Source organism: Sus scrofa, chromosome 9, assembly GCF_054392235.1.
Source record: "Sus scrofa isolate SSC_HxYL_T2T_F1_AM1 chromosome 9, Sscrofa_HxYL_maternal_Yorkshire_Landrace_v2.0, whole genome shotgun sequence".
Classification (NCBI taxonomy): domain Eukaryota; kingdom Metazoa; phylum Chordata; class Mammalia; order Artiodactyla; family Suidae; genus Sus; species Sus scrofa.
The window spans coordinates 95623127-95634394 of NC_139391.1; the positions used below are offsets into that span (position 1 = coordinate 95623127).

General features: G+C 51.1%; 1 protein-coding gene across 1 annotated transcript; it reads right to left on the reverse strand.

Annotated features, from left to right (window-relative positions):
• Positions 1-5838: 5838 nt before the first annotated feature.
• LOC100518800 (mitochondrial inner membrane protein Mpv17) lies at positions 5839-6647 on the reverse strand. The gene is given in 2 exon segments (XM_084978249.1): positions 5839-6025; positions 6027-6647. Coding segments are annotated over 2 exon segments (447 nt in total). The 5' UTR covers positions 6287-6647.
• Positions 6648-11268: the final 4621 nt, after the last annotated feature.

Consider the following 11268-nt stretch of genomic DNA (forward strand, 5'->3'; position numbering starts at 1 on the left):
AAGGCCTACTCAGTGTTCAGGAACTCACAAAAATAGTTTACTTTCTTTTGAAAACAGGAGAAAATAGGACTACAATACTCCTCGATTACTCGTTGCTGTGGCTCTGGCGTAGGCTGGTGGCTACAGCTCCGATTAGATCCCTAGCCTGGGAATCTCCATATGCCCCAGGAGCGGCCCTAGAAAAGGCAAAGACCAAAAAAAAAAAAAAAAAAAAAAAAAAAAAAAAAAAAAAAGAAAAAAAGAAAAAAAGAAAAAGAAAAAGAAAAAAAAATCAGTTTCTTCGTTTGTTTTGTCTTTTAGGTCCACACCCACAGTATATGGAGGTTCCCAGGCTTGGGATCGAATCAGAATCAGAGACGCAGCCGCCAGCCTACACCACAGCCACATCAACTCGGATCTGAGCTACATCTGCAACCTACACTACAGCTCACGGCAACACCAGATCCTTAATCCACTGAGCGAGGCCATGGATTGAACCCACGTCCTCATGGATGCTAGTCGGGTTTGTTAACCACTGAGCCATGATGGGAACTCCTCAACCTTTTTTTCAGAGAAGGATGCCCCAGCAAAAGTGATTGGAAACTTTCGAAATGATGCTGAAGATTTTCGGAATCGCACAGGGGGCCTTTGGATAGGAATCAAACTTACCTTTAGCATCTCCTCTGTTTGGTTCTAGCCACACAGAACACCCTTTAAGAGCTCTAGGCTGTTCAGCTTGTGTGAATTTACAGACATTTCAAGCATAGGCTGCACCTGCCCAGTCCTCACCCTCACCTATCAGATCTACCAACCCTGCAACACCCTGCCTCGAGCTCCTGCCCTCTGCCACCTCCCCTGGCTCCTCTCAGCAGTCCTGCTCTCCCACGTGCTGCCTTAGCTCTAATGTACTTCTTCATTTGCATCTTTTCTTTTCCCTTTATCACGTGATGGAGTGGGTGTGTGTCTGATCTGCACGCATGGACCCCAGAAGGGTTGCATCGATACAGCAGCCACTAGATGCCGGGCACTCAGCGAGGCCCTACCTATGTGTCATTTCAATTCATCTCTCCTTGAGGTGACCTACTCACCCCAGGTTGCCCGGAACTTTCTAGATTTTAGCTCTGAAAGTCCTGTGTCCCAGGAAAACTCCCCAGCCTCAGGCAAACTGGGATGTCCTGGTCACCCTGTCCAATAACCCCCCACACAAATGAGAAAAGTAAGGCTCAGAGAAGTTGTCACAACTTAGCTAAGCTTGCAAAGCTAAGCAGCACTGGCACCTGGCTGTGCCCCTCAGAGCTCTTTCCACCACACCTGTTCATGGGCAGGGACCAGGTCTGGTTCACTTCTGCACCTTCATGCCTGTTGGGATTCCTGCATAATGAGATATTTGATGAATGAGTGAATGAATGCATAAATAATGAACTCTCCAACAGGGAGCCAGAACAGTGGTGACAGGATGACACAGTGACCTAAACAAGCCGTGCTGCCTCCCTCCCAGGGATTCTACACCATTACAGAATGTGACTAAATTGGGTTCAGAGAGGGCGAATGACTTGCCCAAAGTCACAGTTCCAGGAAGAATACGGGGCGGGGACCAGAACTCCTGGTCCCTCCTTCCTGATTTACACTCCGGTTATCTTTCTACTGGAACACGGAGTGAAATAAACCAAATAGCAGAGAAAATAAAGGGAGAAAACTGGATATTTTGGGGGCATTGGGGGGCTGCACCCATGGCGTACAAAAGTTCTAGGGCCAGGGATTTTGAACCCGAGCCACAGCAGCGACAACTCTGAATCCTTAGCCACTAGGCTGCCAGGGAACTCCAAAGCTAGACTGTTTTTAAACATCTAACTTAAGATGCTAAGGAGCTCTGAATTGCTGGGATTTGTACCATAAAACAACAACGACAATGAAAATCTAAGATTGGGAACTTCTCTGAAAAGAAAAGGAAAAAAAACTCTACTAAGAAAGAGAGCCTCCGCATCAGGTGGGCTAAGAACCAGAGCAGGAAATACAGGAGGTGCCATATTTGTCATCCTGAGGGAGCCTTTGTTCTGACAATCCTCCCCACTCCCACCCCGAAACAGTCAAGCCGTGGGTCTGAAACAACCTGGCATCACCAAAACAGCAAGACTGTTAGGAGTCCCGGTGGCCAGGCACTGCCAGTCAGAGAAGGGGCACTGCCCCACGGCCACTGCCTGCGTGCCCTGAAATGCCCATTTGTTTCCATCTTTATGGGCGCCTTTTGGCTTCCAGGCCGTGTTTGTGCTTTGTCCCCTGCCTTTGTTGATCTCTTTGAGTCTAGGGAGAAACTCAGCCCCAGGCAAATGGAAATTTCAATGCACAATGGAAAACTCAGGTTCCTCTAGGGCTGTTGGCTGATCCCGGCATTGTGATTCTGGCCTTTCTAGAGGAGCTGCAGCCCCAACACTGCCTGTGCCAGAGAACGAACAAAGGAGCCCAGCGGAGGCGGGGGCAAAGGAGTAACTTGCCCTTCTTTTCCTTCTGGATCTGCCCTCAAGGCTCTTTGTGGGAAAGAGGAGAAGGCAGGGAGAGAAGGAAATGAAGCCTTGTCTTTGCATTTTGTCCTTGTCCACCCCCACCTCCCCCCCACACCCTGCCCCAATCTGCAGGCTGCCTACTGAGGCCACATCTGGGAATGTTCCAGATGCTTATATGACCGGAAAAGCAGGGTTGCTTAGCCATGGAGTCAGCTTCCTGAGATCTGTGGCCTAAGTAATTAGCTCTGGTGGGACTGTTGGGGTGACAGTGGTAGTGGGGGGGGGGAAATGGAGGTGGAACAGAGGACAGATTCTCAGCACCCCCAATCAACGAGGGTGTCCTTTTGAGTGGGGGTTCAGCCAACGCCTCTCAGGGTCTCCCTTGAATTGGGGATGGTGTTCAGAGCTGCGAGGGAGAATGTCACAGTGGTGGTTCCTAAAGCCTCTCCAAAAAGATAAAACGCAAAAACCCTCTGGCTGAGATAAGAATTACCAGACCCTTATCATTCTGTCTCACTGTAATTGTTCAATGTTCATAAGGACCGCCTCACCCCAGCAACCTGGCCTACTCCTTCCTGCCTCCTACTAGGAAAGGTAAGTGGCTTCCTCCTTACCCACCCCTATGGGGCAATATACGCCCCCAACCAAGCAGCAAGTATATCCCAAGACACCATCCTTCCCCAACCAAGCAGCAATTGTATCAGAAGACCCCATTCCTCCCCAACCAATCAGCAGGTCAACAGGTGAATGGCAAAACCTCTCCTGGCACTCCTTTGTCTCTGGGCTATATAAACACACGACCATGTGCCCAGGATATGCTCTTCCTGAATATCAGGAATTCGGCCAGCTGTGTTAACAGTGTCTCTTGCCTCAATAAACTTGTCCTTTCTAGACCTGTCTTTGAATCCGGAAAATTCTTTTTCCACCTGTGTGCAGAGACCACAACAGTCCTGGGACCACTGTACTGGTTGCTGCTGGCACAGACCTCAGGTGGGCTGACCTGGATCACCTTAGCAGTCCTCCGACAGCTGTTAGGAATGTGCTGGAATCATTACAGGCGACCTCCCTGGCCCCACCCCGGCTCCAGGAGATCATCAGCCGTCCCCATCACCCTCACGGGGACCTGAAACCGGCAGAGCTCGTGGGGTGGGGGGCGGGCTAGGGGGGTTCTGAGGAAACCAAAGCATCTCCCCCTGCAGCATCACTGAACCCTGATTTAAGTCCTTTACCTGGGCCTCTGAGTTACCTGGGGGTAAACCTGGGGCATCTGAGGCTCCCAGCAGAAGCCAATCCATGCAAGCGGGAGGGGCTGGGCGGCTTCCCTGCAGGTGCTAAGGCTGGAGTGTGAGAGTTGCTTAGCCAGGAGCAGAGGGGAGCGGCAGGCGGGCGGCCTCATTTAGGGAACCACGCACGCGTAGGAAGCAGAACGTGGGTCTGGTTCAGGGATGCAGCCCCGCGTTGAGCACAGCGCCGCCTGGCGCCGGGAGAGCCCACTCGGTTCTCGGCTGTGGAATGAATTGTCTTCAGGCTAGGGAACCGAGAGGCCTGAAAGGTTGAGTTCGGCTGGAGTGGAGTGTGTTTCCTGGGAAGTGGGAAGGAGATGGGGAGCAGTGCCCAGAGGAGAGGCTGGGGACGGGAGAAGGGGTCTGATCCAGAGGTGCCCTGTAAGCCTTGTTTGGGGCTTTTCACCTTCTATTGAGAGTCAATGGCAAGGAGCAGGTAGGAGTGAGCACCTGCCTGGTCCATCCCGCATCCTGGCCCGCCATCCTGGCCCTCACCCTCCTTATCCCCTTAAGAGACAGAAGATGACATTACCTGCCTGACCCCTTCAAATGTCAACATTCTCCAGTTCGACTGCTTTCTCATTCCTTTGATTTCTGTATTAAAACAACAACAACAAACCCCAACACAACTCTGCATTGTATTGTAAAAACAGAAAACAAGAACCCACTGGGACGTGGCCCAGAAAGGCCGAGGAGCCAAGGCAGTGCCTCTCACAACAGTGCCCCATTGTGTCCTTAGATTTAACCAAGGCCTGAAGAACATACATTTACAACTGAGATTTTTAGGCTGTGCAGGACCGGCACATGCCCACCAGATGGCGCTAATGCCTCACATTTTGGTCCCACCAGCGGCAGAGTCCTTCAGTCAACAAATACTCATCAAGCATCTAACGTGGACCCTGCGCTGAGCTGAGCACTTTAGATGAAAATTCCTTTTTCACAACATTGTTCTGAAGGTAAACGGTAAGAAGTTATTTCCCATAATGGATAAAGTTTGTCTCTGGCTGTATCATGGAAAATTTGAATTGAAAGTCTGGGAGCACCTTCAAAAGTCTGTTTCAAGAGCCTATACCTCCAACTGAACCCCTAGTCTGGGAACCTCCATATGCAGTGAATGCGGCCTTAAAAAGCAAAAAAATAAGTAAATAAAAATCAATCAATCAATCAAGCATTCCTTTTTTTTTTTTCCCCATAAGCAACAAAGATTTATTTCTTACAGTTCTGGCACCTGGGAAGTCCAAGATCATGGTGCCACTGGGTTTGGTGTCTGGTGAGGACAGGCTTTCTGGCTCAGAGATGGCACCTTCTTGCCATGTGCTCATGTAGCCTCTTTTGTAAGCATCCCGATTCCATGAGGGCTCAGCCCTCCTGACAGAACCACTTCCCAAAGGCCCCACCTCCTAATACCATAACCTTGGGCATTAGGATTTCACCGTATGAACTTGGGGAGTATACAGACATTTGGACTGTACCTCATGGGTTCAAGTTTCTACGCTGCCACTAACTCAGCATGGACAGGTCGCCTCACTTCTACGGGCCTCAGTGTCCTCATCTGTAAAAGCAGATTGAGCTTGGTGGTCTCCAGGCTTCTTTCCAAGCTCTAGAAAATGTGGCTCCCAGTAGTTCTTTGCTGGGTCTTATTGTTTCTGCAGGTTCTAGATTATCTATTTCATAAGCATATAAAGGGCTCACAGGGGTGGTCCCTCCAAAACTAGATCTGTACTAGGGCTGGGAAGAGTTAGGAAAACAGATGTGTCTATGAAAAGTGGGAATGAGTGACATTTACTGGGATATGGGTATAAACTAAAGTTGACAAAACCATATAGTTCAATAAATATTTATGGACTGCCTACTATGCAGTGGATATAAAACCATTACAAAGGTTTTGTGATTTCACAGGAGTCAGGTTACATTTGAGAGTGAAATGGGCCACTTCAGAGCACTACCTCCATTAAGTTCTGCCCAGCTACCAAACCCTGTGAAAACCGATGCACCCACTTTAAGGAGGTGGTCTGACCCTCCCAGGGTCAAGCTGTATGACTGCAAGACAGAAATGATGGAGGGAGGTAGCAGGCTTAGAGCCGATGGGCCTTCCAGGAGAGGAAGGAGTTCCAGATAACAGCAACTCACTGGACAACAGCCAACCTGCAATGAAGAGGGACCAGGCAGAAGTTGGCTAACTGCGCAGCAGGCCAGAGGTAGTAGTTGGTGATGAAGGCATCAGGATAATCCCGCTGGAGTTTGGCCCAATTGTCCCGGTAACAGTCCATTCAGTGTCCCTACCAGTGAGAGGAAACAGCCTAGAAAACACGGGGTAAACCCCACCCCCACCCCCTGATCCAGTAGCAACCTCTTTAGTGCATCCACCTTGGTGGCGCGAGGGATGAGCCAGTCCAAAACCTTGTACCAGCCTCCAACTATAGGGCCCACAAAGCCACAGCCCATCAGGGACCCAGGGGTCAAGACCTGTACTTTCCATGGGTGAGCAGTCAGAGCCCTCTGGTATGCTGGACAAAGTGCCATGCTTCCTGGGCAGGAGCTCAAACCCTGCAACCATTCTTTAATTAAATAAAAATGAAACCAGAGAGAATGTTCCCCAGCCACCAAAGACACGACTCCAGAGCAGTGAGCATCTGTCTCATGTCAGAATCAGGATGCTTCTGTGTTGCTGCCAGGAAGCCTACAGCTTGTGAGGGGAGCTGCTGGCTCTCAGGTCTGCTGTCCCAGCAGAGGACAAGAGGGGAAGGGGTGAAGTAAGGTGAAGGCACAGCCCTCCTGGGAGCTCCAGGGAGCCCTCAGAGAGCTCATGAGCAGGCCCCAGGTCTGCTCAGCCTTGCTTCTTCCTATTAGCAGTGCCCCAGTTTGCAGGCTCTATCAGACATCTTTATTCGGATCAATCAGCAAACACTTAGGGCTTTGTCCCAGTGTTTGCAGAGCACGTGGAGCTCTGGAAGGCAGTGTCACACTGGTGTCTCACTTAAGCTCGGACAGGGGAGGCCTGCCTGCATTGTCTGTTTCATTCACCCAACTGCCCAGAGGCCAAGATGTGGCTCCTTACCTTGTTAGACAATCAAGAGAACAGAGAAGAGAAGTTAATTCCCTACAGCAGAGTAGAAATGTGAGTCCACCAGGGACCTATGGGTACAGCACAGGGAACTGCCCTCAGTATCTTGTAATAACTTGGAAGGGAAAAGAATCTGGAAGAGAATAGATGAATACATGTAAGTGAGTCACATGTACGTGTGAGTGAGTGTACCTGAAACTGACACAACACTGTAAATCAACTACACTTCAATAAAACAAAAACTAAGTAAGCAAACATTTTAAAAATGTTTAAAATAAATTTTTAAAAAGCAATGTGGATGCAAATCTTCCAGCATGCATCCAGGACTTATCATCAGAGAAGGTACCATTTAAGTGTCTATTCTGTACTAGGCGTTGTATTAAGCCTTGTATGTGCATTTCATTTCTTATGCAATCTTATGAAGGAAGAGGTATAAGAACCCCCATTTTCTTTCTTTTTTTTTTTTGTCTTTTTTTTGTCCTTTTAGGGCCACACCGGCGGCATATGGAGGTTCCCAGGCTAGGGGTCCAATCAGAGCTGTAGCTGTCAGCCTACGTCAGAGCCACAGCAACGCTGGATCCTTAACCCACTGAGGGAGGCCAGGGATCGAACCTGCGTCCTCATGGATACTAGTCAGGTTCGTTAACCACTGAACCACAATGGGAACTCCAGAACCCCCAATTTCTGAGGCAGAGAAATAGCAGCTAAGATTGTGGTGGAAACTTTCACCTGTTTTCCCAGCTCTTCAGGGCCTGAGCCTGATAGAAACCTGGCAGCCTGACCTGAGGGGCTATGCCGTTAACCCTTGTCTTTACCTCCAGGCAGGATGGGTGGAGAGACGGTGCAAGGGGGGCTCCTCAGAGAGTTAACGGGTAGGCTCTGCCTAGGAGTTCAGACAGGGATTAGGGGGTTGGGTGTGGGATGAGAGCTCTCCAGGAGGGCTTGGGAGTGGACGAGCCTTATGTGGCAGGTAAGGAAGGGTTCCTGGGCACAGCGAGTTCCCCGGTTGGGTGGAGGGCCTGGCCAGACTGGGCAGGGGGCCTGGGAGGGAAGGCAGGGTCGGGCCAGGTGGCAGGAGCCCGGAATACAGTGACAGCTGGGAGGATGCAGATCCCCCTGGGGAGGCAGCAGCCGGCTGAGTACTCGGAAGCAGGCCCTGCTGCCTCGACTCCAGGGGCTTATTTGGCAGTTGAGGGCAGGCCTTCATCTCTGCAAGGACTGTGAAGTCAGCAGGGGCACAGGACGGGGAAGGGGCGCGGCGCTCCTTTCCGCCCCCTCCCACTGCCTTTCCCTTCCAGCTGAGGCCCAGCCGGGGTCAAGGGAATACAAAGGACCATGAACAGTTCTTATTTCCCACAGCGGCCAAGTCACTTCCTGAAACGAAACAAAACCAGTTATCTCTAGCGATCACAGGCTGCACCAGTCCTCTTAACAGTCAGGGGCTGGGAGGAAGGGAAAGGTCCTCCCCAAGAGCCCTCATCTGACGAATGAATTGCCCGTTGGGTTTACCTCTGCACATCTTGAGGAGGGAAGAGCTCCCGGTCCTTAAGGCAATTCCAGGGGCCTGTGAAAATTCAGTTAGACACTCCGCCCAACCCCAGCTGGTTCTGCATCCTCACCAATCTGGCTTCACCACACTGATGGCTTCAGTTTGAAAAGTGCATGTAATTCTCACATACTTATTTAAGTAGCAAATGTTTAGTGCATGTTATTTGTGATTGGCATTTTTTTTTCTCTCTCTGTTGGGCCACCTCGTGGCATATGGAGTTCCCGGGCCAGGAATCAGATCCAAGCTGCAGTTGCAATCTCCACCAAAGCTGTGGCAATGCCAGATCCTTAACCCCCTGTGCTGGCAGGGGATCTAACGTGCTTCCCAGGGCAGCAGAGACACCGCCAATCCCGCTGTGCCACAGCAAGAACTTCTCCACTGGCATTTTTATTAGTTGGAATCCATGAATCTCCCTGAGTAGAATAGCGGTTTAAAGGGGGAACAGGGAGTTCCCGCTGTGGCTCAGCAGTTAATGAATCCCACTAGGAACCATGAGGTTGTGGGTTTTGTCCCTGGCCTTGCTCAGTGGGTTAAGGATCCGGTGTTGCCATGAGCTGTGGTGTGGGTCACAGGTGGCTTGGATCCCGTGTTGCTCTGGTGTAGGCCAGTGGCTACAGCTCAGATTAGACCCCTAGCCTGGGAACCTCCATATGCCACAGGAGCGGCCCTAGAAAAGGCAAAAGAACAAAAGAAAAGGGGGGGGGGAGGACAAAATGACAAGTCTCCTGGCGACCTCTTCCCCATCTCTCTGGCCTGGATAGTAAGGAGCAGCCAGAACGTGGAAAATTTGTGTGCTACTGAGGTTTAGTTCTATCGATAGCCTGGAAGGTGCTACCAAGGATTCTGAGCTAGGACGAACACGATCAGCTCTGTGTTTTAGGAAAAAAAGGAAAAGAAAAAAAAATTGGGGGGGAGTGATTTAGACCAAAGGGAGGAAGCCTACGTAAGGGTCACTGTAATGAGTGATGAGTACGACTCATGCGGGCAAAGTGGGGACGGAGACGCTGGTGGAGAACTCGATGAGCAAGGGTTGCTGGACATGAGGAACCAAGATAGTTTCCATGGTTCGGACTTGGCCAGTAGAGGCATCACAGGTCCTCCAGGAGAAAGGGACTTACCGTTTGGGGACACCAGAGAGCCACTGATGCTGCAGAACGTGGGAAAGATCTTGCCACTGCCTTGAATTTGCCCCCATGGGCTCATTGGTTTGGGAACGTCCCGCTCTCTTTGTGTGGGTTTGCTTGGTTTTCGTCAATCAGGACTCCTAGGACTGAGGGGACCACTGCAGGGATTTTCTCAGAATGTGACTGTTTTCACTCAAGTTCTAACTAAGAGATTACAGCCTCTAACCCTCTAAGCACACACACACACAGTTTGGGAACCTCTAACTTCCAAGAGCAGGCAGGGGCCCTAGGGAGAGGGGGGGTTCGGTACCACTTCCCAGGGTTGCATCTCAGGTGGGCAGGGCTCCAGGACTGACACTGCTTTCAGGGTCTTCCTGAGGGAAGGAAAGTCCTGTCAGGAGCGCCTGGCTTTTTCAGCATCTCCACTTCCACGGTGAAATCTGGGGATGTTAGAGACAGCCTGAGATATTGGCAGAGGCGGGGGGGTGGGGGGTGCAGTCCACAGCAGGGGCTTGTTCTTCTCTGTAGGGGAAAAAACCCCAGCCCTTTGGGAAGCTGTGCAAATGGTGAGGTTTCAGCAGGACATAGACACGGACACGGTGGGGTTGGGCAGCAGGAAAGGCTTGGAAGAGTTCCCACTGCCCACTGCCCTGGCTTTACAAGTGCCCTGTGAGGGGGACCTGGATGTTTCCTCCCCTCCAGGCCGGGGCAGAGCAAGGACTCTGGAGGTGGCTGCAGAGGCCATGGTGGGGAGTGACGTGACCTCAGGGCAGCAACCTCCTGGAAGCTGACCCTAGGAAACCCAACCCCAGAAGACCCCCAGCCCGAGGGAGGGGGTGCATCAGTGGGGACACAGCAGGGCTGGGGAGTCACATGGTGACACCAAGTCACCATAAGAGAAGCAGAGCCTTGCCCAGTTCAGAGTGTGGTGGGGGTGGGGGTCTCAGCTTGTACAGAGAACCTGCCCTCTGCACCCCTCCCTCTTCGCTGTGTGCGCCCCCCTCATTAGAGAGATTTTCTGGTGCTGGGAAAGGGAGTGGCTGCTTCTCGGTTAGGGCTAGGGTTAGGATTAGGGTTAGGGAGAGGCATTCCTGCTGCCTTCAGGAACATGTTTTCCAGAAGGACATCGGCAAGTTTAAAATTTTAGGAATTTCATTTGCTTGAAGTAGTAAATTGAAAACAGAAACACAGGTGGCTCACTGGGGATCCAGAAGAATTCAAAGAACTGGATCCGACCTGGAGCTCTCCTCCTCTCTGAAAGCTGAGCTTGTGATTTGTTTGTTGTTGTTGTTATTTTAATTTTTGTCTTTCTAGGTCTGCACCTGCGGCATATGGCAGTTCTCAGGCTAGGGGTTGAATCGGAGCTACAGCTGCTGGCCTACACCACAGCCAATACAAGACCAGATCTAAGCCACGTCTGCAACCTACACTACAGCTCACAGCAACGCTGGATCCTTAACCCACTGATCAAGGCCAGAGATTGAACTCATATCCTCACAGAGACCATGTTGGGCCTTTAACCTGCTGAGCCATAACAGGAACTCCTGAAATCTGATTTTGTAGCCAGTGCACCAGGGCCAGGACCAGAGAGTCCATTTTGAGGCTTGCTCATTTGAACAAGAACCAGCTCCCGAGTATGTGGGAGCCTTCGTCTTTCCAGTGGGCATAAGCCCAGTGAAGCAAACCTCCAAGCATCCCAAGCAATGGGAAGGTCCCTTCCCTCTCCGTTCCCTTCCCCTGCAGGAGCCCAGGACTGCCGTCCTCCCCT